The following is a 22,272-nucleotide window of genomic DNA, read 5'->3' on the forward strand; positions in this document are numbered from 1 at the left end:
GGATTGGATATGACAGTTCATTACTTAAAATTCTGGGGACTGCTCATTTCTTTGTTTAGCATTTCTTTCCTGAATCAGAGTTTTGAGTAGCCCGAGTGAGGGACGGACATGAAATTAAGAAAGAGCCCGCACGCAGGCTTCTGATCTAGATGCACTGAAAATGGCTAAAAAATATCCAGTTTTAGAAAACAACACTCACTCTCTCTTTACGAGAATTTCAAGTGGGTTGGTTCAATTCCTAGCTTTTTGGATTTGTATTGCCTTACGAACTTGCTAACTAAAAGAAGGTAGGTCCACAAACAAGTCTATATTGGAATAGATAGAGAGCATTTTTCCCCTTTGTAATTTCACAAAAAGTGGAGAGCCCTAGCATTGAATGAACGTAGTTACTTATCGAATTACCTGAAGTGAAGGAATGCCCAGACTTATTTACTTGTCCGAATAGATTGACTCGGTAGGCCGTAGGAAAAGATAACTCATGCCTACTTTACTTACTTGCCCAAGCCCTACCTGCATATTTGACTAGTAGTTCTTTCGGAGAATTACTCTCTACCTACCTATAGTAGATTGAGTCGAGTAGTGATGAGCACTTATATATACCAGTCCGAGTATTGAATCGAACTAACTCATACATAGGAATTCCTTTCTGGTTGTCTTGCATTTACTTTTTCTTTGATTTGTCTTGTATTCCCGAAGAGACAGGGAAAGCTTTACCAGTTGAAAACTGCGGACGGATTAGCCTTAATTAACTTATTAGTAAGATCTTGGCTTTGTATTGCCGCTTTTCCTAGATAGAGCATAGTAGTGCGTTTGCGATAAGATTGAATTGAAACTCGAAGTGAGAGCATGCATTTCCAGCCATACGGAGAGAATTACCCGCCTACCTGGATGGCCTGCCTAGTGAGTAAATCTGTTAAATGAATGCTAGAGAGAAAAAAAATTCTAATATTGATTCCCACACTTCTAGATGAACATGGAGATTTGTGGTTGACAACACCTTGTACACTATAGTGCTGCATAGCAAGGTTTGGTTTGGGTTCGCCAAAGCCCTATTGCTTAGGCAAAGAGGATTTTGACAAGGAACCGTACAAGGATACCAGCAAGTGCTAGTGGACAAGCGATGGCCGGCCGAATATGAAGATAATTGAGACAGTGGCGGAACGTGAGCCATATGGAATGAAGGAGGGGCCAGGCAGTGCTAACTAAGCTAATTTACTGATGTACAACCGTACTAATATACCATATTTTAAAGAAATTTCGTTAATCAAGGGGGCGGCCGTACCCGTTTGGCCTCTAAAGAGGTTTGCCAGAGAATTGAGGCAAAGCTAGATCCGGTTGCGTTGAGCCATTGCGCCACTGCGTAGATGGTAAGAAGGCTGGCAGGTGATTGAGAACAAGCCATTTGGGTGGGTACAGTTAAGTCTGTTACTTAAAGATAGACACCCTGTATGGATTGGTTGGAGAGGCCGGGAAGGCGCCTGGGCTTGGGATATTACGGCGTCTGGAATGGTAATAACTGGTACTAGCTACATAGTCTACTGGTATGGAGATAAGAGATAAAAAAATACTATATTATACTATTAGATCCACACACTCCTCTCATATGTAATCAAGTGGGTAAGAGAGAGATGGAGATAGCTGCATTTTATTACTGTCTTCTCTTGTCTTTTGGGACCACTTAGTGCGTGCATGCTTGTGGCCATCTCGTGCATGATGCCGCCTTTTGTTACCGCTTGCCCTGCGGGCAGTCAAAGCGTTTCCTTCGGAGCGAAGGCAACTTCCCTTTCCCCTGGGGTCCTTTCGTAGTAGCATCCCGGGGTCCTTTCGTAGTAGCATCCCGGGGTCCTTTGTAGTAGTGTCCCGGGGTCCTCAACACTCGTGGGACTTAAAAGTCATGCGGGCCTACCCTGTGGCCACCCCCTATCTACGGGTGGGCGAGCATTCCTACCAATCACTTGCGCTAGAGACCCTCGTTTTCTTGGCGCCGACAGCCTTTATGAAAATAGACTAAAGTGTCCTCTAAACATGTATCTAAATAACACACCTCTACATTATAAAAAAAGAGTAAAATATACCAACAGCCCTCGAACTTGTCCTGAGGTGCCACTTAGGTTCATGAACTTGCAAAATCGAAATCTGGGACCCTGAACTTGTTAAGTTGTGCCACTTAGGTCCATACCTTTTGACATGACGCCACGTGGTATGAATATATGCAAAAAAAACCTCCAAAATTGCTATCTTCTACCTTCACACCCTCCCTCCCGTTCTCTCTCCCGACGCCTCCCCTACTTCCTCCGCCAGTGCGTGGAGCTCGCCGCCGCCCCCTGCCTCGTTGCCTTCCACTGGAGCTCGCGGCCGCCGCAGACGCCGCCGCCCCCTGGAGCTCGTGGCTGCCGCCCCTGGAGCTTGCGGACTCCGTGCTCGCCGCCGCCCCTAGAGTTCGCGGCCTCCGCGGCCGCCGCCCCTGGCTCGCCGCTTCCTCCGCTCAGCGGGAAGAACTGGTGGCGGCGGCGCATCCAGCTGGACATCGTGGAGCACCCCGGCCCCGGCGGGCTCGGCACCGGAGGCGGCGGGTCGGTGAGCGCCGAGTGCAAGCTGGGCACGTACGGCTCGTCTCGCTCACGCGCTCCATCTCGCCGGCGAGCACGAGGCTCGACCTCGCCCCTCGGCTCTGCTATGCTCTGCGGCGGTGGTCGGGCAGTGACGCGCGTCCCCGGCGAGCGGCCACATGCACGACCACCGCGTTGCCGGCGAGCTGCCGCGCACGCATGACTCCGTCCACGGCTCCGTCAGCCTCGTCGAGCTCCGCCAGCCGCAGTTGGGTCCCGCCGCCGCCCACGGCTCCGCCGGCCGCTGTCGCGCCCCGCCACGCCCACGAGCTCGCCGCTGCGGTCGCCCTCGTCAAGCTCCACCGGCCATGGTCGGGCCCCGCCACCGCCCGCAGCTCCGCCGACTGCGGTCGCGCCCCGGCCGCTGCCGGCACCGCGCGCGTCACCACGCCGCGGCCCCAGTGCCCGCCCTGAACGGGCGCCGCCTGTCCTCGGCCGGCGCCGCCGGCTTCACGGAGATGGACCCCGCCACCACACCGTCGACGCAGATGGCGCGGTACCACAGGCGGGCCTCGTCCACGTGCTCGTAGGCGTCGCGGAGATGGACCCGCCGCCGGGGCTCCTCCCTGCTCAAGCTCCATGCCGTCCCTCAACACCTCGAGCTCCGCGGCTCCGCGCCGCTAAGCGGGCCCCGCCTCCGCGGCTCCGGACCGCGACGGTGGCTGCGGTACCGTGCCTCGTCCTTGTGCCGCAGGGGCCTCCGTGCCGTGCCCTGACCACCCTCGCCGCTGTGCCGTGCTGTGCGCTACTGGGGCGGCCATGGAGGCCGGCGGCTCGCAGAGGCCGGCGCGCGGCGTGTGTGGCAACCCTGCCTCCTCACTATCTCTCCCTCAAGGATGCGAAGGTAGAAGATAATAAAACTTAAGGATTGTTTTGCAAATATTCATGCCCCTTGAAGGGGTATGGACCTAAGTGGCACAACTTAACAAGTTCAGGGTGCCAAATTTCGATTTTGCAAGTTCATGGACCCAAGTGGCACCTGGGGACAAGTTCAAGGGCCGCTGGTATATTTAACTCTAAAAAAATCTAAAGTAACCATCTAATCTTCGTGTAAATTACCCACTCATGCCATTATAAAAATAATGCACATAGTCCCCCCCCAATTTGCATAAAAATTATCCAAATATATTTTATCAAAAGTTAAAGTAACCCCTAAATCTGAATCAAATTATATAATTATAACAAAATATTAAGTGCACCAATATAAAATTCTAAATTACTATTTCTATCATTATTAATATATTATTTATATTATTGTTTATATAAACATTCTACCCACAATATGTGTCACCACATATTCATGTATGATGGAAGAGATAAGAATATCAATTCACAAACAAATGATTTAATTAAATATATATCAAACACACATGGAGGTGTAAAGCAAAACTAAATCCAGCGTAACTAGATAATGATCTATGTGTATTTTAGAGTATATATAAGAATTTTACTAGATAAAAGATGGTGTGCGATAGATAATTATTAGCTATAAGCTTTATTTTTATATTAATTCTAAGAGCCGATAGGCTTGCGTTAGAATGATGGAGGGAAGGATGTTTGGATCTTCATCAAATGGCTAGGAAACAAACAGTTGCAAAATAGTTACTTTGAGGCAACCTGTTGGCTAGAATGAACCAGCCAAAAACCTTAATAATTGATGATCGAATGAATGTGACTGCTTGCCGGCCGGGTGTACTTTAGTCTTTTGCAATCTCTTTCTTCCACCAGAAATTTTGTCTTGATATGTATTTTGTAACGGGGAATACAACGACACTCTCTGACCATAAGCATAACTTTTTGTACCAATACAGTAAGAACCACAATAATAGGGCTAAGAATTCTACGAAAAAACATCATCGCACTGACATAAGATTACCACACGTTAGTTGTAATGATTGCTAAAAACAAATTAGAGGTCTAGTCGTCTAGATGCTGTTTACACCCAACAATGACGTACTATCTAGAGTAGCTTATTAGTGTGGACTGAATTGAATCTTGAGTCGACGGCTCGACGCCGGTCCATTGCATGCACTGATCTCATTGCAGCCATCTTTTGGCAGCAGAAATACCAGGCAGCTGAACCTCTAGTCCTACCGCTAATTATATATAAGCTAGACTCATTGCTGGAACGAGAATAAAAATCTCCAAGGGTCCAAGTGTCAACACTACTAGAAAACAGGCCTTCAGCACCGGCTGAGAAGGGTCAAAGGAACCGGTTTCCCAACCGGTGCCCCGCAACCGAGACCAATAGCCTCGCCTTAAGACACCGGGTTTTTCAACCGGTGCCTTAGGCTTCCATTGGTACCGGATGGAAAGACCAACCGGTACCAAAGAGGCTGCCACGCTGACGCAAGGTGGCAGTCTCTTTGGTACTGGTTGGTCTTTCCAACCGGTACCAATGACCTTTTTTTTCCAAATTCAGTTTTATTTGTTATATTTATTGCTGTTTATTCTTTTATAATTGCTAAACGCACTCAAGCTCTACAATACTATACGTTCATTGGTCCTTCGTGTTCGTTTTCAGAGAATATTTGAAACTAACTAAAAGTGAAATGCAAGCATATAATTAAGCTAATTAGATGAACTAATATATTTACAAATTTACAAACATCAAGGCATAACGTTTAAAAATATTTACAAATGTACAAGTCATGTTTGTAGTCCAACTACTGGTCCCCTCAGGAGGTCGATGGAAGTCCTCTATGGATGTGACCATCGTGGTAGAACTCGCCTCAAGCATCCAAGATCTCGTTCAAAATGAATCGGGCGAGCTGCTCGCACACGGCGTTGATCCGATCAGTAGAGTAACATTCATCCCCCATTTGAGACATCTATCATTTAGGAAAAAAGAATTAACATCATGTGCGTTAGTATAATTATGAAAATGTACTAGTGAACGGTTTGGACATACTCTCGTGTCTTCATCAGTAGCCTTCCCGCATGGAGTCATGATGTGCAAGTAGTCGCATATGTAGTACCCGCACCAATCAGTTCCTTGTTGTTGTCTCGCACACTTAAGGAGAAACAAATAAATTACTCAATTTAGAACAATTTGGGATAATATACTTAACTAGACAAATCTTTATGAATCAACATACCGGATAATCCATGTTAACGTTCAGTTCGGGCCTCCATTGACCACGTCATTTGTTATTTTTCACAATTTTTTTCGAAACCCTGCGCTCAAAGTTAAGTTTGATATTCAGAAATTGTTATTAACAGAAAAAGGATTTGATTGTGCAAACTAAACTTACCTGTTCAAGGGGTCTAGAATATGTTGGATTGCGGACTTTGGATTTCTCATTGAGTCAAAGACTATAAGATTGCCGATCTCTACGGAAAGTATGAGTAAAATCCAATGATAACTGCAGATATAGATATGATATATACATACATGCATTAGACGACTTAGTATTTATTTAGTAATATAATTATTTAGTAATATAACAGAGAATTGAGTCGAGTAAGGCTTACCCAAAGTTGTATGGTATGAATATATAGGATTTGTAATTTTGTCTAGTCAACGAATCGTACATGTTTTGGCACGTTTCTTTGTAATTTTTGTTGAGCACTTTCTGGTTGACTAGCAAAGGAGCCATGAAGCCGATCTGATGGTGACATCCATGTTTTCGGCTTCTTTGGGTCTCCTGTCTAAACGATACAATAGAAATTTTATAGTGCACACATATAATTATGTTTTTGTTAACAAAAAATATTAATGTAGAGGTAAGTGATACTTACAAAACCCAAATGGTGATGATAGAGGCGTTAATTTTATGTTTAACTCGCTAATCATGGGCCTAAGCTTGTCATTAGCGCTAATTAAGTTTTGCATAGTGTATTCTACCTTAGCTAGTTTTGATCACGTTTTTCTCCCTAATTCAAGACTCAAATCAAGTTGTGCCCAATATCAAAGTTGTAGATCTTTTCTTCCTCTACAATTTTTATTTTGGCCAAAATTCAAATTTCAATGTGAAGTTTTGAGTTTTGGACGGTCAAAATCGAGCTGAGTTTCGTTGAACCATTTTTTTCTTCTCCCTGTATTTCACCTGCTCCCTTCCACCACCCATGGTCACGCGACGCGCGGCAAGTGCCTGCTCGCCGCCGTCCCCACGCGTCATCGCACCGGCGAACCTCGGCCTCCGTTGGGCACTATCCTTATCCGAGCGCGAGCCCTAACTGTTCTTTCCCCATCTCCTTCGTCCTTATCGAGCTCGGGCGGAGCCGAGCCGAGCAGAGCCGCCGCCGGCGTCGCTTCGGCCACCCCTCACCGTCCCGCCCCGATTCGGCGCGCCCCAAGCCTCCTAGCCTTGCCCCGCAGCTTCGCCAATCCTCTCCTAACCCGTTTGAGTCATTTCCCGGCCAAATCGGACCCCGCCACCACCGGTCGCCCTGCCCCTCCGCCGGACCGCCGCCCCACATGCCGAGCTCCTCCCCACGGACCTCCTCCGCTCGATTCAAGCCCCAGGTGAGCTCCACCGAGTCGCCTTCATTCTCTACGGCCCCTCCTCGAGGCCGGCCGACCTCTTCCTCTGCCGGAATCGGCTCCCCTGTGCCGCCCACCATTGGAGCCTCACCAAAGCTCCGCCCCCACCTTCGATCCCCTCCTTCCGGTTTTCCTCTGCCCAAATCGAGCACCCAGTGAGCAGCATCGCACCACCCTCGACCTCTCCAGCCCCTCCCCTGGCCGTTTTGCTCACCGTGCCGCCGGGAACGCGGCCTCGCCGCCGCGGCCGGAGCTGCCATGGCTGCCGAGCCCAAGCTCGCATGGCCGTGCCCCCTTGCTTCCTTTCTGCACCTCGGAACCCGAGCCCATGTCTTGCGCAAGCACCTGCAGTCCCATGCCCCTTGCTGCGTCCTCACCGACAGTGGCAAGCGCGCTGCCGCCGCCCAGCCGCTAGCGCCGCCATGCGCCCCTCTCCGATCGCCGCAGCACAAGATGCTCCAGCACAGTGGCTCCTCGCCTCCTCCATGTGCTGGTGCTCCTCTCCAGCACGGTAGCCTATCCATATGCAGTCAGCAGCAGCAGGTCTATTCCAATCCGCTCTCTGTGTTCTTGCGACTGGTGGAAGGAGAAGAACAGTACAAGCTAGCTAAGTAGTGATGCGTGTTAGTGGTACTAGTATGTTTCAGATCTAGTGCAATTTATATCTTTAGTTGTACTGCTCCAATTGCTATGAAATTTTTGTGGTAGGCTATTCATATGATGTTTGAGCTGTGGTAAAAATTTCAAATTCATTGATTGCAGTATGACCAAGTTATTCATTTAACTTGTTGATGCGTAGTAGATAGCTTATAAATAATAGAATATGTAAAAATACAAAATATCTTTCTACTGCCCCTGTGTAATGCTTTTATGTCTTATAAACACTTAATTGTCAATATGTTTACAGAAGATAGTGATCTATAGATTTATCTAGCTCTCACATGCTTAATTGCAATTAAAAACTTGTTTTGGTTGCAATAATTAAGTTATAAAATCTGAAAATGTAATCTTTGTAAAATAGCCATGTTTTGATAACATCTACCACACATAAAAATCTCAGCTCCAGGCTGTGTGTTTGCAACACCATTTATAATTAATATATATAGGTTCTATTATATCACCGATTAATGAGAATCTAGCAGTAAGCAAGCATACGTATGTTCTTGTGATGTTAAAGTATTTCACCTGAGTTATCTTATCACTTGTAATATATCTGGGGGTTAATCCAATTAGGTTAACATGCAGTCCTATGCTTGTTGTTTTTGATTGTTTTGGTGTATGGCAATATGATCTTGCTTTGGCTATAATTGATGTGAGCAATAACAACCCTCGTACTTCTTTTGTGTTGCTAAGTTAATTAGCTCGTACTAAATGAATGGTTGCTTTTGGATTGGCTTGTTTAATATATTCATAGGTATGCTTAGGGTCACCTTCTTGCTTTCTTAACATGTTAAGTTGTATGATTTATTTAGCCTTCATTCTTATGGACGCTCATGCACATGCAATAGTGCCCTTGTGCTTGTCTTCTTGCCCTTTCTGATGCATCGTCCATGCTTTCATACATCAGCATTGTTGCATCTCATTTAGGTACGCTAGATGTGCGGCGCGTGGAACTAAAGGATAAAGTCGGAGCCGAACCCGAAGATGATGTTTGGTGGACATATCCAGAAGATGGATGGATGGATCTCGATGTGCACGACCGAAAGAGGGTGCTCATCAAGCGAGTATCATCTAACTAATACTAACTTAGTGTTAATCCCAAGCAAGCCCCGGAGCATAATCTCTACTTTCAGTATTCAATGTTATTATTTAATTATTGTGCATTAAGTTTTCTAGGAATTGAATGAAACCCTAGTATGCATGTTTCTCCCTAGGTACCTATGAGTTTCTACTAGTATGCAGGCACCGTTAGAAATGCTTTGCTAATTAGGGACCCGGTAGAAGTCGAGTGATTCCTGTCACTCGCGAGATATAGGTCTTGTTACTTATGAGAAGTTACTAGAGAATGAACCATTGAGAAAAGAAAGGAAAAATGGAGACCGGGCAGAGAGGAATTTGGTTATGGATATGGAATGGACGGAAAGTGAGCCTCCGCCTGTGTCGGTTAAGGACCGTACCATTGTTGGCACTACTGATCGAGGATTGAACAGTACTAACCACATGCCGGAAGTAGGAGGTAGTCGAAACCGGTAAGCTAATTACCTAAATTGCGTCGGAATCTGATTCTCGACCTGCGGTGCTGGGTAGGGATGACGGATGAGGTAGTCGTCCATGGGTTCACGCGGTGTTCGCACATGTGGGGCTCCTCATCCGGGTGCTGGCGGGCTTGATTCAGGCTTCGGGTTAATCATGGGAACAGTTGCTCGGTGTGACTCGACGGGGTCGCACTTAGCGTGTGAGTTAGGTCCACCTTGCAAGGTTAAATCGGATCGATTTGCTGTGACTCACGGATATGAGAACCTTGATCTCTCTGTCACATCGTAGTAAAAGATGGAATTGGGAATGGAAAGTTGAGAATATGAGGTATGGTTGTGGTACTCTGAAAAGATAATGTGATCTACAATGCGTGCTCTAGCTCTAGATGTTCAGGCAAACCTAGTCAGTATTTGTATAATAAACTTGAGCTAAAATACTGAAAGTAAGGATCCACTCTTAGTAGCTTTTCGGCAAAATAACTCCAAAGCCAAAGAGCTTTGCATGTCTAGATAATGAGATAAGTATATCCATAGACGGGTAAGTCTTGCTGAGTAATAGTATACTCAGGGTTTGTTGTTATCCTATTTTCAGGTATTTGTTGCTGGTTGAAGCTAACCAGGATTCACACCGGTGGGCTCGATGTGACATCCTCACGTCTTTATAGTATCGTGATTTTTACATCAAACTTCTATTTAAATTTTGCTGCAGTTTGAACTCTGATATTTTACATAAACTTATTTTGTTAAGATCTATTTTGTAAATAAAAATTGAGAAATTTCTGTATGCTTGTAATCATCTGTGCTCGCCTTCGGGTGAGACTTCCGGTGTTTTCGATCCTTAACCCAACAGGCTGCCAGATTGCACCGTTTTAAGTGCGCGGTTACTTGATTAATGCTTAAGATGATAGTTAGCGCACTTAAGCCGGTTTAATTTAGGTGGTTCTGTCACAATAACTTTACCAAGAACTCACCGATACACAACTCGTATATTTACTCAAACGAATTGTATCCGTCGAGGTACAAGGTCGAAGAGAGGCCAACAAGTCCGGCTCTTCTCCACACTTCCTCCTCACACTCCCTAACCTAGTGATAGAAGTGGGTGGAACCCCTCTTCTTTTCTTCTTCAAATGTGTGTTGTGTTGAGGGGTGAGGGGGCCCTTTTATAGCTTGAGGAGGTCGGTTCCCACCAATTTTATAAAAGGAAACCTTACCCATGGTGTTGAAGAAGAGTAGGAGCACTCCACGTTGAAGTGCGCCTGGACTAGATGCAATCCAGGTTCGGCCAACCTTGGGGGTCGGTCCACCCTAGGTGGAGCTCCCCTAGTTCTACCTTTCTTTGGCTGCCTGACAGGTGAATCCTGGTCTTATCCATTGGGTGCTCTCCTGCCATGGAGTGCTCGTTTGGTCTGATTTGTGGGTCTTTCATGTAAGTGAGACGCAGGATGAGAATTTTTGTACTTTTCTTCTGTGTTCACTTGTGTTTTTCCCTTACTTTTTACCCACAGTGTCTACAAATCATAATTCACCTAATCTCGTGGAGCCAATTAGATTCAAACCTTATAAATAAGTTTGGTGATTATTTGTCATGGAAAGATGCAGTAGTTGACGGTTGTTTTTAGGACTTAAGGACCGTCAATAGATGGAAAGAAGGAAAACGATCTTGCTGTGATGTTGAACCTATCACCGCCAAATCGTAATAATACGAGCTGGCGGCGGTGATAGCTACTACCACCTTCGGTTGAACCAGCAGTGATGAGGCCTTTAGGATAGGTGCCTGTAAGAGGCAAGCACCTAACTGAGGAAACATGAAAAATGTATGGTTTTGCAAAACATCAACAGTTACGTACATTTTACAACGTACTATTTATTGTATGGTTTAATTTCATTTTTTTTGTTTGGATTGACTACATAATAATCGAGTAAAAATCACCATGCAATCAGTCCATTTTTTTAAACCAATAGAATTGGACCACATAGCATTGGCTGTTATCCACATTTGAGTGACGAGGAAAAAAAATCAATCGAGTTTCACCCCCGACCCGCAAGGGGAATCCGCTGAAAACAGTTAGGTAAAAGAGATCCCAACCATAAACAAACAACAAATCTGTCACCTACAAATTAGAAGCATTCTAATTAAAAGATTGCAAACAAACATGTATCTTCCTCTTAATGAAAAATGGTGGGGTCCGTTTCCACCCCGGTCAAGTTTTTTGCAAACGAACGTGTATAACAAATTTAAAAGACATACAAAATTAAAATTGACAATACTAAAACATAACTTGGACATACTCAACAACAAATTATTCCATTAATTTGATGTGGAAAAAAATAGCACAATGCAAAATATGAACAAAAACAACTGAACAAAAAGTACATCCCATCTTGACCATCAAAAGAAAATAGACTCGTTAATAAAATGATTAAAATTATTTATACGAACACAAACGGTCACATACGTGCATGCACTCACCACAGGAGTCGCGCTGTTGACGAGCATGTTATCTATCAATAAAATAATAGCTTCATTACTTCTATAATAAATTCAAAATATATGAATAAATATTTAGCTTGGTAGGTTCTACCACAACGAACTTTGGTAGGTTGCTATGCTCGGTTCGTAAGAAAATATTAATAAAGCAAGAATATAAAATTTATCTCAGATAAAGGAATGCAACCTTTTAATTTGATCTTAACAAGACAAGAAATTCATGCATTACTAAATAATAATGCATTTCACTTCATACAGATTGGAGATACAAAACAGTAAAATCAAATTGATTTTGATCTAGAGAAATTACATCATAGATAAAAAGAAAAACAAGAAACAAGAAAACAAGATATTACATTGTACCAAAGACAAGTACTTAACAATAAATCAAGTCAAAAAGTAAAATATATAAAAATCCACATTATCACCTGGAATAGGATACAAGCAACATGCTCGTTGAATTTTTTTAGATCTAATAAATCTAAAGTGGCATACTTTTGTGTCGGTACCTTTCAAGAAATGACTCGATCGTTATGGAGTCTATGTGAAGAAAACACGAGTGGTATGTTGTAACCAACTATGCGGGCCTCCCTGATTGGTTTGCTCCCAAAATGTTGGTATGACAAAATATGGGCAAGTCCACAAATTTTGGCACTTATTTGGTTGAAAGCCCAAAAGCAGCCAATCTAGTCAAATGTTATCCTAAACTTGCCAAGATTTTGGTAAAAAAAAGCTGACGTACCCACGTTTTGGCATGCCCACATTTTAGTATACTAATATTTTAGCATCCAACCAAGCTGACCGAGTCGGGATGCAGAAATGGATAGAACGCGGCAGGGGAGGACCCCGCAGGAGGCGTGACCTTTCATTTCGGGGCAAAAATATGCCAGGCCGCAAAAGAGATCAAAAATAGAAAGAAAAAAAGTCAACTGATGCACATAGCCTACTTTTTACTCGGGTGACAGTTAGGAATTCTGAAAATGAAAAAACTAATCTGAATAAGATGGTGCGGGAACGAGTAAAGACAAAAACAATTTGAAAGTGTAGTTTTAATAGATCCAAAAAAAACAAGAGGATGAGCTGGCCACTGGTTTCTATCTCCTCGTAGGAAAAATCCAGACACAGAGCCTGGGCTGTATCCATCCATATGGGCCTTGAGTGAGCGCTTCGTGGGCTGTATACCTAGCTAGCTAGATAGCATCGCTAGCTGCTAGATCGGTGAAGGCCGTCACATCATCAGCTAGGAGCTAGCTACGTGGTTTAGTTTGTGCATGTCAGGCAGCGCGTCAGTTCAATTCGCTTGGTGCATCCTATCCGGCCAGTACTGCAGCGGCTGCTTCGATGACGACGACGTAGCTCCATCGGTGGAACATGTCTGCTTTGCATTTGCTGCTTTTATTTGTCGTTGATCGTCGTCGTCATTTGCTGCTTCAATCATGCATGATTGATTCATTGATCGATCCATACTTGCTCTGTGGTGGCGGGCCCCATACAAATTTAATGCACAGCAGGGCGAAATGGCCAATAGTGGACGGGCGCTCGGTGCTTTCGCCCGCTCGAGCGGCGCGTACGCAGTCGCTCGCTTCCGTCTCTCTCCTCTTTCTCTACCCTCCACGTAGGATTGCAGCCGACTCTTAGCCTTCCGTAATACTTGCTCTTAGATGCATGCGATTACACTGCTACTACCCTGATGATGAATGTCAGTATCATCCTCTGATGATGAGCATCAGAGAGCGAATGATGCCTCGTTATTACTTCTCTTGCTACTAATTTAATCAATCTCATCACAGTTTGTAGCTACAAAGTCATCGATCAGCTGGCCAGCGTATCTTTCCTGTTTTGATTCTCAGGTCCCCTCACTTTGTTTTTATATAGTAAGCAATCAAGTGTATATTATTGTTAGTAGCAAATTAAATGAAGCAACCTCCCAGGTTATAGCTAGGCAGCTACGTGCCTCAGCTCTTTTGTTTGTCTGCCTGCTTTCAATTCAGACGACGTATATATGTACATGCATGCTCTTGCCTGCCTAGCTAGTTTAATTTGATTTTGCTACGAGCACTACGACTTTGACTTGCTTGTTTTTATCTAGACTAGATAAAATGTCACGAGTCACCACTCACCACCTGGATCGGAGTCTGTAATTCAATAAATGGCCTGCAGTTTCGTTTTCTGAATTCTCTTTTAATGAAATATGTGCTAAGGCACGTTCGTGAAGAAAAAAAAAAGAGTTTCGTTTTCTGAATATATTTAGTATATATACGCGCTAGCACAAACGAAAGACGATGCCTTCTTCTTGCATTGCTGCTATCACCAGTGTCCAGCCTTTGTACCTGCTAGCCATAAATAAAGCCAGCTGAGCTGAGCTAGCTCCATGCCCATCAGCAGTTATATGCAGCAAGACACAAAGCAAAATTAATAGCTAGAGAGATAGCCAGCAGCAGGTAGTAGCAATTCCAACAAGTCATGGCTCAAGTGTTGCAGCAGGTGCGCCATGCCTTCCATGAGCTGCTGCTGCTGCTGCCACAAGCATCAGCAGTAGCAGTATTAGTCTCCATCCTGCTCATCATCATCCTGATCGAGATCGTGCGCCGCCCATCGACGGCGGCGGCCACCGCAGCAAGAAGAAGAGCCAGCATCAGAGAAGAGCTGCTGAGCAAGCTGCCTTCGCCTCCCGGCAGGCTCCCCGCCATCGGCCACCTCCACCTCGTGGGCTCCCTCCCGCACGTCTCCCTCCGCGACCTCGCCGCCCGGCACGGCCGCGACGGCCTCCTGCTCCTCCGCCTCGGCGCCGTCCCGACGCTCATCGTCTCCTCGCCGCGCGCCGCGCAGGCCGTCCTCCGCACGCACGACCACGTCTTCGCCTCCCGGGCCTCCTCCCCCGTCACCGACATCCTCTTCTACGGCTCCACGGACGTCGCCTTCGCCCCCTACGGCGAGCACTGGCGTCAGGTGAGGAAGATCGCCACCACGCACCTGCTCACGGCCAGGAAGGTCCGGTCCTACCGCCGCGCCCGCGAGCACGAGGTGAGGCTGGTGGTGGCCAGGATCCGCGAGGCGGCGGCCGGCACGGGCGGCGCCGCCGTGGACCTGAGCGAGCTGCTCAACTGCTTCACCAACGACGTGGTGTGCCACGCCGTGTCCGGCAAGTTCTTCAGGGAGGAAGGGCGGAACAGGCTGTTCCGGGAGCTCGTGGAGGCCAACTCGTCGCTCATCGGCGGCTTCAACGTGGAGGACTACTTCCCGGCGCTGGTGAAGCTGGAGGTGGTGAAGAGGATGGTGTGCGCCAAGGCCCGGAAGGTGAAGGGGATGTGGGACGAGCTGCTGGAGAAGCTCATCGATGACCATGCCAGCAGGCTGCCAGCGGCGGAACGCGACGGCGGCGAGGAGAGCAGCGACTTCATCGATGTGCTGCTCTCCGTGCAGCAAGAGTACAAGCTCACGAGAGACCACATCAAGGCGCAATTGGCGGTAAATAACAATTTAATTGCCATCGTCGTCGTCATCACAAACTAATTAACAGCTACATGTTTTAACTCTGTTCGTTTTTGTATACATACATATACATGACGTAGATCATGTTCGAAGCTGGCACGGATACGTCATTCATCGTCCTGGAATACGCAATGGTTCGGCTGATGCAAAACCCTGGCCTCATGGACAAGCTCCAAGCCGAGGTGAGAAGCACTGTAGGCAAAGCACGCAAGGATAAAGACGACGACGACATGGTGGTTACCGAGGATGAGCTCAACGACAACATCAACAATCTAGCCTACCTCAAGGCCGTCATCAAAGAGACGCTCCGACTCCACATGCCGGCGCCACTCCTGGTGCCGCACCTCTCCATGGCCGACTGCGACATCGAGGGCTACACCATACCGGCGGGGACGCGCGCCATCGTCAACGGCTGGGCGCTTGCCAGAGACCCAAGCTACTGGGAGAAGGCGGAGGAGTTCATGCCGGAGCGGTTCATGGAAGGCGGCAGCGCTGCGGCCATGGAGTACAAGGGGAACGACTTCCTCTACCTGCCATTCGGGGCAGGGCGGAGGATCTGCCCTGGCATCAACTTTGCGACCTCCACCATCCTAGTCATGCTTGCAAACCTTGTGTACCACTTCAACTGGGAGCTGCCACCTGAATCGGCGGAGAAAGGCATCGACATGACCGAGTCATTCGGGGTCACCGTGCACCGGAAAGAGAAGCTCCTCCTTGTCCCCGTACTGCCTCCATCATATCATTAGTCCTTTATTCATGAGCTGCATGCGGATCGATCAAGGGCTACTCTTAATTAAACTAGCTTAATTCCTATATATGATTATATTGTTTGTTTTTGCGAGGACTACCTATACATACATAATTATTGTGTAATATCGCAAAGTGGATCGGATGTGTTGGTAATCAGTACTGTACTATGTTTCTAAATAAAAGAATAAAATTGTTGTTATAAGTTGTACAAGAAAAAATTTTTAATTATGCGCATTTGGACGAAGTGGCCTTTTTGTTTTTTTTAATGTTTATAAAAGTCTTATTAGCACCTCAAAATCTAGGTTCCACTCTCTATGGAAGCGGATTTTCCAAGATATAAAGATTGTGCTTTCAATGGTTGGTGATATTTTCGTCGACATCGCCAGCACGGCATGGTGCCGGGGTGGGAGAGAGGCATTGCGGGGCGGAACGGGTCGAGCGCGTTAGGCCACGCGGGGTCTTGCATGATGGCCCGCACGTTCACCAGCACACACGTGTGTCGGTGGGCACGTTGTAGCCGGCGACCACCGTATCCTAATGGGCGTGGTGCGAGACCAGGGCGGGCCAACGGGGTGCAACCGCAGCGCCTCCGTCACAACGGGGTCGATGTCGGCGTGTCATGCTGTTACGGTTGGTTATTAAATGTAAAATATGACCGTCAACTATACTCAACAATAAAATAAAACTACACACATATTTGTATATGTAATCTAGCTCCACAGTTGTTTTTCATATCTAGCCATTTTAGGAACGCAAGTATGAAATAAGATGAAAACACGCAGCACACAGAAGATCGCATCTGATGTCACACTTACAAAGAGAGCCACTTGACAGAGCAAATGGACGCGCCAAGCAAGATGCAAATGAGAATCAACACCAGGGCCCACATGTCAGCCTGTCAAGGGAGGTTGAGCTAGGGGAGGCTCACCCAGGGGTCGGTCGAATCTGGACTGAAGCCCGTGTAGGTGCACCTCGAGGGAGAGTAGTCCCTACTCTATCTTAACACCTTCCATACATGGAGATGGTGGGAACCGACCCCCTTGGACTATAAAGGGGCCTCTGCACCCCCTCTCACAACACACACCACACCTCAAGCCTCTCTCCCTCTCTCATTTCTGTTATTTGTAACCTTAGGCTAGTGGAGCTAGGCTAGAACTTCTCATTAGCGAATCCAAGTCATCCTCGAGGGTGGAGAGCAGTCCTTGGCCTTTTCGTATGGCTTTGTATTCATTGTGTCGGTACTCTATTCATAATGTAGATTTTATCCATGGTTCCTCGTGCTCATCCACGATCTTCTCGTGAAGCTCAAGCAACCGCTTCATCTTCCGCGCGCAGCACTGCACATCGAGCCAGCCTAGAAACAGCACCCACTCGCCGACATTGCTCACCGCGCTCCCGCTACAAATGCCTCATCCAGCATACGCCGAAACCTCTCGCCCGACCACTTCTCCCCAACGGACATGCGGAGGATGTTCTGTACCGTGGCACCCACCACGCTCTCCTGGACGGCGACGGTGCGGGGGAGACGACCGAGGGGGAACGGGCAACGTCAAAGCAGAGGGAGGGGCGGCGACGCGCTCGGATAAGGCTCATATGGATTTCATGTCTAGATTTTGTGCTCAAAACAAATGAAACAAACATTCCCAATGAATAAAATCTAACAGAATGGTATATTCGGGTACCGTTTGCACCTTTTCGTGGTAATTTACAGGGACAAACACTTTCGATGGTATTTTACGGAAATCGCGATCCTTCAATGCCACGGAACTAATTTTTCCTAATTTGAAGCGGATTGTTATCATCCAAACAGTTTAAGGTGTACTTACTGCCCAAAGTAAAGGCAGTAGTGTGTGTGGCAGCAGCTTAAGAACTTGTTTGGGAGGAATTCGTGCGGGGGAGCCAGAGCTGGAGCAGACAGAGCTAACTTTTTTTTTACTCCACTGACTCTACTCTCGTACAAAACCGCTCTAGCTCTTCCACCATCCCCAGCAGAAGCGCTCTGTTTGGTGCAGCTCCGGTAGGAGCTGACGACGGAGCTGCTGTGGCAGGCTGGCAGCCCTCCAAAAGGGCTAAGGACACCCTTAAAAAAATATGCTAAGAGCAAGGATAACAGTTTCGCCCCCACGTCGCACTCTAGCTCACCAAAGATGACGAGCTGGTGTGGCAGAGCCCACAGTCATTTAATGGAATGCGTGGTTCAGCAATAACGGGCAGCGAATGGAAGACGAGGAAGCGGTGGGGGCGGCCCTAACTATAAGCGCGTGCGTTTTATCAACGGTTCGTGAGACACCGGCTATGGAAATCTTTTTCTCCCTTTCTCTTACACCTCAGCTTCTAAGCCGAGGCGAAACGTACACCTTTTTTTTTAAAAAAAAAAACGAACACCAACCATAACATTTGCTCCGAGGGATATGCATTTTTTTTTTTGAAAAAGGTGGTGTGCATTTGCGTGCCTGTCCATATCGGTTGGATCGGATCGGAATGGGCGGACCACACCACACGACGACACGACACGACACGAGATTTTTTTTTTTGGTGGGGTGGGGGACGAAACGAAATATCGCGGAGACGACGACGAGAAATCAGTGGACCATGTCCTCCGGCGGCGAGCTCCACCCCCACCTCGACGGCGGCGGCCTCATCCTCTCCCTCCCCGAGGACGTCCTCGCCCTGATCTCCGCGCACCTCCGCCCCCGCGACCTCCTCGCCCTCTCCGCTGCCTCCCGCCGCCTCCGCCACGCGCTCTCCGGCGCCGCCGCCGACAAGGCCTGGCTCGCCCAGTGCCGCCGCCTCCTCCCCTCGCCGCCCCACCTCCTCGCTTGGCGCGCCGCCGCCGGGGGCTCCTCCCTCGCCGTCTGCCGCTTCCTCCACTCCGCCGCGCCGCTTCTCGGCGCCCTCTGGGCCCACCAGAACCCCGAGCTCGGCAACCTCGTCGCCGCCGTCCCGGGCTTCCTCTCCGTCGTCGCCGCCCGCGCCATCCCGCAGGACCTCTCCCCGCGCCTCCGATGGGCCCCCGTCTTCGAGCTCCTCGCCGACGCCCACGGCCGCCCCGCCATCCTCTTCCTCCACGGCCACCAACCCGCCGACCTCTTCCCAGCCCGCCTCGCCTCCCTCCAGCCCCACGCCAACGTCCTCTTCCTCGAGGCCCAGACCCACCAGGGTGAGGATCCCATCGCCGTTGCCTCCTCCTCGCACCACTTCCCACGCCTCGCCTTCGGCGACCGCCGCCGCCTGCTCGACTCCCTCGTCGCCGCCTGCCGCGTCACGCTCCCGCCCGACCTCGTCGCCGCCCCGCTCTTCGCGCGCACCGAGGAGGACCTCCCGGTGCTCGCGGCGCGACGGGAGGCGATGCTACGCCTGCACAGGGAGGCCGCCGGGGGCATGGTGCGCACGCCCGAGGTCGAGGCACTCCTCCTCCTCCATGCCCATACCAAGAAGAAGGCAGCGCCGTCGCCGAGCGACGGTGGGGACAGAATCCGCCTGCGGAGGAGCCTCTCCGCTGTAGCAGGGTATGTCAGGAACAGCCTGCGCCAGATGGTGACACGATCAGTGTCAGCAAATTCCAGGCCTCAGTATGTGGACACCAAACATCTGCCGCTGGCCGACTTCTTGCACACCGCTGAGAGCGTCGGCCTGAGCCTCCGCGGCGCTAGAATGCGGCTATCCACTTACCGAGCATGGCCGAGCATGCATGACAACCGGTTCGCGCTCTACAAGCTCACGCTGCAAGTGCCCATGCCAGGAAGGGAGTACGCCGGGCTGTGGGGAGGCACCTTCGGGTGGCCTCCAGGGCGACCTGAGGATGAGCGCGAGCCCAGGAAGGCGCTTTTCTTCTTGCTGCTATCATATGAGGTGGACACTGAGGGGAAGCTTCTGCTCATCGCCACTAAGGTGTTGGAGGGGACACACTATGTCGTGCATCCGAATGGGTCATCCATGTTTATCGCAAGGATGTGTGAACCATCAACAGAGGCTTTTCCCTGGCAGACAGATGGGGAGTCCCGAAATGTGGATGTTGAGAGAGGCTTTGCAGGAGAGGGCATTGCCAATGGGTATGGCTTCAGGTACCCTGGCTCAAAACCCGGCTCACTGTTTGTCCTCCAGGATGGTCAGCTTGCATTTGTTTGGAGAGAGACCGGAGCTGTGCTCACCTTGCAAAGGCTCAATTTGGAGGAGTTGCTGAAGAAAGGGGAGCGTGTGCCTGCATTGCAGCCAGTACCAAATTTTGCTTACCTGACAAAGTCTTACTCCAACGTGTTCACTGGTTTCCCTGGCAGTTCGGCTCTTCCCAGGTATATTTCCAGTTCCCCGTTGCCACCTGTAATATGCTGAGGTACACATCGTGCATTTCATTCTATCTTGCTTTCCAGTTGCCGGTGTGTTTATTTTGTTGTTCACATTTACTGTCTTTGAAATTCAGCTCTGCAAAATTGAAATGTTACAAGATGCACCTAGTTTGTGGTATTAAAGTCCCAAGTCCACAAGGACCAAGCTGGTGTTGTTGTTAAGGCATTTGTTACATTCCTTCAATGAAACTTTTGGTCTGTTATTACTGTTATATGCGGAGTAGGCCTAATTCTTGTATGTTGTCTAATTTGTTTTCTGTGTGAGTATTCAAAGAGGTTACTATTTGATTAGCTGTGCATGCTGAATGTACACCCTGCAAAATATAACACTTAATTGTTGTTTGCTTTTGTTCTAGAACTATACTCAACGAGAACACTGCCAAATATGTTTATTTGCTGGTAAGGTCTGCGTATTCAATTTGGGTAATGAGTGGCCTGCAATATGTTCCTAGGCTGATCTGTTGCAAAAGTTCTGCTTAACTTATTGTATTTCTCAAGCTACAAAATGCATCTGTGACTGGCTAAATTAGTTTTTGTTCTGAAGCATTTGTTGTGACTCTAAATGCTCATAAGATAACTTTTTTCTACTGCTGCTCTTGTATTGACGATTTGACATGGTGTGAACTAAGCAATCCCTGATCTAATCTTGGATATCAAAATCATCTTACCTTGCATTATCTTTTGTAACTTCTAAGTTGCTTGGCATCTCATCTCTCTCTGTGTATCCTCATCTGACTAGATGGACAACCTTTGTTCAGGTAAAAAGCATGAGTGGAGGATGTATAAATGACCTCCTGATGCAGAGCAATATGGAGAAATTGTCTCTGGATCATGTTCTGTGCTTCTTCCCTGCCAAGCGATACATATGCCTGCTTCTCCTCTGGCTCTGGAGATTGGGCGTCACCAGGCAATGGCTCCATGTCTAGCTGCTGCTAAGGGAGAGGAGCAAAATAGAAGCCATACTTTAGGAATTTAAATACTTTATCCTGAAGGAAATAGGTAAATAGCAACCACACCCCATATTCCATACTAAATCTATTTTTCATGACTACTGTGAATGAAATCCGTTTGTAGTGTAAATTTGTTGTATATTTCTTTTTTGAAATGCAGCTGATTGATATAAACTCTATACTGGAACGATTCCCTTCATACGACGTTGCTGAAATTACATTCATCATCTGTGTTGAGCATGTGTTGAGCAGGAGCATGACCTTTGAGTCACTGTGTACTGTTTTGCTTAATATTGGTTCTTCTGGTCCGATGAGGCCCATCGTACTTTGGGCCTATGAGATAGTCACGACTCACGAGCAGGCCTTGTTTTCTGGAGCCCGGCTCCTATCCTATGGATCTTGGAATTGTTGGCGGTTCCATGGCGTGCGCTTTAGTCATTTTGCTATGTTTTTTAAAAAAATATAATAGTGCCTTCATTTTTATTTACATTCCATATTAACTTTATCCTAAACCAAATTTACTCAACTTTGATCAAATTTATAAAAAAAATATAATAGCATTTAAAATACCAAATTTGTTTATTGAATCCATCTTGATTTATATTTTTATAATGCATATGTTTGATAGTATAGATATTGTTATATTTTTCTCTAAGTTTGTTCAAAGTTGAATAAATCTGACTTAGGACAAATCTAATATAACATATTGACATGTAAAAAAAACAGAGGGAGTTACATAAGATGGTTGCTCTAGTCATCTTATCTGAGTTCGAATGGGATCGGAATGTTTCCATCATACTTCGTGCTTCCGTTATTCCTATTGTCTTATCGTTAGGTGATATTCTAGCGCTAATCATGTCTATTGGGTAGCACTATAATATTAAGATAGGCCTTAGGACGGGTTAGGTTATCTGTATCAAAATTCTCCTCATTTCATTTGTTTCATGGTACACACT

The 22,272-nt window shown here is 47.4% G+C and overlaps 2 protein-coding genes and 1 long non-coding RNA gene across 4 annotated transcripts; all 3 read left to right on the top strand.

The window, feature by feature from the left end:
• The first annotated feature begins 6,767 nt into the window (after window positions 1-6,767).
• On the top strand, window positions 6,768-10,127 carry LOC120711093. Its single transcript, XR_005690159.1, has 2 exons — window positions 6,768-7,638; window positions 8,683-10,127. It is a non-coding gene; the product is annotated as an uncharacterized LOC120711093 (long non-coding RNA).
• Window positions 10,128-14,054: 3,927 nt separating this feature from the next.
• LOC120711092 (indole-2-monooxygenase-like) lies at window positions 14,055-16,248 on the top strand. The gene is made up of 2 exons (XM_039996499.1): window positions 14,055-15,246; window positions 15,351-16,248. The coding sequence occupies exons 1-2, from the start codon at window positions 14,242-14,244 to the stop codon at window positions 16,014-16,016; spliced, it is 1,671 nt and encodes a 556-aa protein (XP_039852433.1). The 5' UTR covers window positions 14,055-14,241; the 3' UTR covers window positions 16,017-16,248.
• Window positions 16,249-18,543: 2,295 nt separating this feature from the next.
• Window positions 18,544-21,641, top strand: LOC120711094 (F-box protein At5g39450-like). Of its 2 annotated transcripts, XR_005690160.1 has the most exons (3): window positions 18,544-20,312; window positions 21,125-21,365; window positions 21,477-21,641. XR_005690160.1 is itself a non-coding variant. In XM_039996500.1 (2 exons), the coding sequence occupies exons 1-2, from the start codon at window positions 18,613-18,615 to the stop codon at window positions 21,126-21,128; spliced, it is 1,704 nt and encodes a 567-aa protein (XP_039852434.1). In that variant the 5' UTR covers window positions 18,544-18,612; the 3' UTR covers window positions 21,129-21,556. The 2 variants fall into 2 exon arrangements, 1 of the variants encoding a protein (XP_039852434.1); XM_039996500.1 differs by having other exon boundaries at window positions 21,125-21,556.
• The last annotated feature ends 631 nt before the right edge of the window (window positions 21,642-22,272 follow it).

The sequence above is a fragment of the Panicum virgatum genome, chromosome 6K (genome assembly GCF_016808335.1).
Source record: "Panicum virgatum strain AP13 chromosome 6K, P.virgatum_v5, whole genome shotgun sequence".
In the NCBI taxonomy this organism is placed as follows: Eukaryota; Viridiplantae; Streptophyta; class Magnoliopsida; order Poales; family Poaceae; genus Panicum; species Panicum virgatum.

Bases quoted from the DNA above. Each gene is read 5' to 3' on its own strand.
- LOC120711092 (XM_039996499.1), top strand. From the start codon at position 14,242: ATGGCTCAAGTGTTGCAGCAGGTGCGCCATGCCTTCCATGAGCTGCTG. The intron at 15,247-15,350 runs GTAAATAACAAT...TACATGACGTAG, and splicing joins ACATCAAGGCGCAATTGGCG to ATCATGTTCGAAGCTGGCAC.
- LOC120711094 (XM_039996500.1), top strand. From the start codon at position 18,613: ATGTCCTCCGGCGGCGAGCTCCACCCCCACCTCGACGGCGGCGGCCTC.